The 2,500-nt window shown below is 49.6% G+C and overlaps 1 protein-coding gene across 1 annotated transcript in view; it reads right to left on the bottom strand.

The window, feature by feature from the left end:
- acbd3 (acyl-Coenzyme A binding domain containing 3) overlaps nucleotides 1-2,500 on the bottom strand; it is a gene marked incomplete at its 3' end in the record, with an annotated part of 16,615 nt that overhangs the window by 6,478 nt on the left and 7,637 nt on the right. The window contains 2 exon segments of the mRNA XM_076271787.1: nucleotides 375-533; nucleotides 2,079-2,219. Of these exon segments, the coding sequence (XP_076127902.1) occupies nucleotides 375-533; nucleotides 2,079-2,219 (300 nt within the window).

The raw sequence follows: 2,500 nt of genomic DNA, 5'->3' as shown, positions 1-2,500 counted from the left end.
GTGGTGCGGAGAGACTAGTACGTGTGGTGCGGAGAGACTAGTACGTGTGGTGCGGAGAGACTAGTACGTGTGGTGCGGAGAGGTGTGGAGAGGTGTGTGGTGCGGAGAGACTAGTACGTGTGGTGCGGAGAGGTGCGGAGAGGTGCAGAGGGGTGTGTGGTGCGGTGAGACTAGTACGTGTGGTGCGGAGAGACTAGTACGTGTGGTGCGGAGAGACTAGTACGTGTGGTGCGGAGAGGTGTGGAGAGGTGTGTGGTGCGGAGAGACTAGTACGTGTGGTGCGGAGAGACTAGTACGTGTGGTGCGGAGAGACTAGTACGTGTGGTGCGGAGAGGTGCGGAGAGGTGTGGAGAGGTGTGTGGTGCGCTACTCACTTCTGCTGCTCCACTCGGAGTCGCTCGTCCTCAGCCTGCCTCCTCTCCTCCTCCTCCCGACGCAAACGCTCCTCCTCATCGCGCCTCCTCCTCTCTTCCTCCTCATGAGCACGCTCTCGCTCCTCCTCCTCCCGACGCAAACGCTCCTCCTCCTCCCTCCTGACACCCAGAGAGGGATGGAGAGAGAGAGAGAGATGGAGGGAGAGAGAGAGGGAGAGAGAGGGAGAGAGGGAGGGAGAGAAAGAGAGGGAGGGAGGGAGAGGGATGGAAAGGGAGGGAGGGAAGGAGGGATGGAGAGAGAGAGAGAGAGAGAGAGAGAGAGAGAGAGAGAGATGCATTGAGCCACCACCATAGCAGAGATCTGACTACAGGTGTTTTCACACTTCTAAACGAACTCAGATCGATGACTCAGCATTTTTTGTGCATATGAGAACACGCCAAGCGAACTCAGACCCCCCAAACGTGAACCGAACTGAGACTGAGGTAGTCGGCACGGTTTGCATTATCTGTGAACACAAATCACCCTGAGTTCTCGTCCACATTCTGCATTGTGAACACAAATCACCCTGAGTTCTCGTTCACATTCTGCATTGTAGGCTAAATCGCCCTGAGTTCTCGTCCACATTCTGCATTGTAGGCTAAATCGCCCTGAGTTCTCGTCCACATTCTGCATTGTAGACTAGCCTATTTTGTCCTACTTGACTTTCCATTTCCAAAAGAGAAGGCATGTTGTTTATTATTTAGAGAATAACTATTATCATTAGGCTCATGATAGGCCTACAGACATTTGGAATTTGGCTACAAATGTACCTGTTCTAACGTTAACGTTCGGCTGAATTTCTTTCCATCCAAGCTATTGGTAGCCTAACTAATGAAGAATTAGCGAACTATGGATTCCATTTCTCACCATTTGTCATGATCCGCTAGGCTCTGTTGAACTCTTGCATGTAGAGTACGAGAGGTCCACTTACTGAGCAGTGACGTTAACAGGCTGCTGTTCACTTGTCATTTTAGACGGGACCTTAAGTTGGGCATAGCAACAGTACCCAGGTGGGGCGGGCCCACTACTGAGTTAGACAGTGTGATTGGCTGGCATGTTGGCTGGCATGTTGACTGACAGTTCAAGAGGATATTTGCAATAACTTCAGATCAGAATTCATTCTGAAAATATATTATCATATATGTATATATTTTTAAAAAAAAATGAATTTATGAAACAAAATCACCACGCCAATTATGGGTTATGATAATTATTTCAACCTGATAATGAATGATGATGAAAAGAGCAACTACATAGCCCATAATCCAAAGCAGTAGCCTAGCAACTACATAGCCCATAATCCAAAGCAGTAGCCTAGCAACTACATAGCCCATAATCCAAAGCAGTAGCCTAGTAACTACATAGCCCATAATCCAAAGCAGTAGCCTAGCAACTACATAGCCCATAATGCAAAGCAGTAGCCTAAGGTCTGAGACCTCCAGAGAAGGTATAGTGTGAACAGGAAGGAAACTGAGGCCTCATCAGAGCTGAAGTGCACCAGCAAGAGATCTGAGTCCTCTTTCAAATAAACTCACAATGTGAATACAAAATGAACAGAGTCCCTTTTGTTTTGGCCTCTTTCTGGTCCCCTTTTAGTGGACTGAGTTTGGTTCTTTTAAAAGGGACTATATGTGAAAACACCCCCCACACACACACACACACACCTCTTTCTCTCCTGCTCCTCCCTCTCGATCCTGTGTGAGGTGACGAAGGGGGCGAAGAGATGGCAGCACTTGTTGAGCAGCTTGACGAACTCCACCATGGCCTCCTCCTTCTCCATGCTGCCCAGCAGCGCCCACTCTCTCCTGCAGGACACACACACACACACACACATCAGGACTGACCACTCTATCCTGCAGTGGACACACAAACACACACACACACACACACACACGAGGACTGACCACTCTCTCCTGCAGCACACACACACACACACACACACACACACACATCAGGACTGACCACTCTCTCCTGCAGTGGACACACACACACACACACACACATGAGGACTGACCACTCTCTCCTGCAGGACACACACACACACACACACACACACACACACAGGACTGACCAGTCCCTCCTGCAG

The sequence above is a fragment of the Alosa pseudoharengus genome, unplaced genomic scaffold, assembly GCF_046254945.1.
Source record: "Alosa pseudoharengus isolate Yale_2024_CS ecotype anadromous, Long Island Sound unplaced genomic scaffold, YU_APseudo_1.1 YU_APseudo_1.1_scf_7, whole genome shotgun sequence".
Taxonomy (NCBI): Eukaryota; Metazoa; Chordata; class Actinopteri; order Clupeiformes; family Clupeidae; genus Alosa; species Alosa pseudoharengus.
The sequence above is the reverse complement of the archived record's forward strand: the minus strand, read 5'-3'. Positions and strand labels throughout refer to the sequence as shown.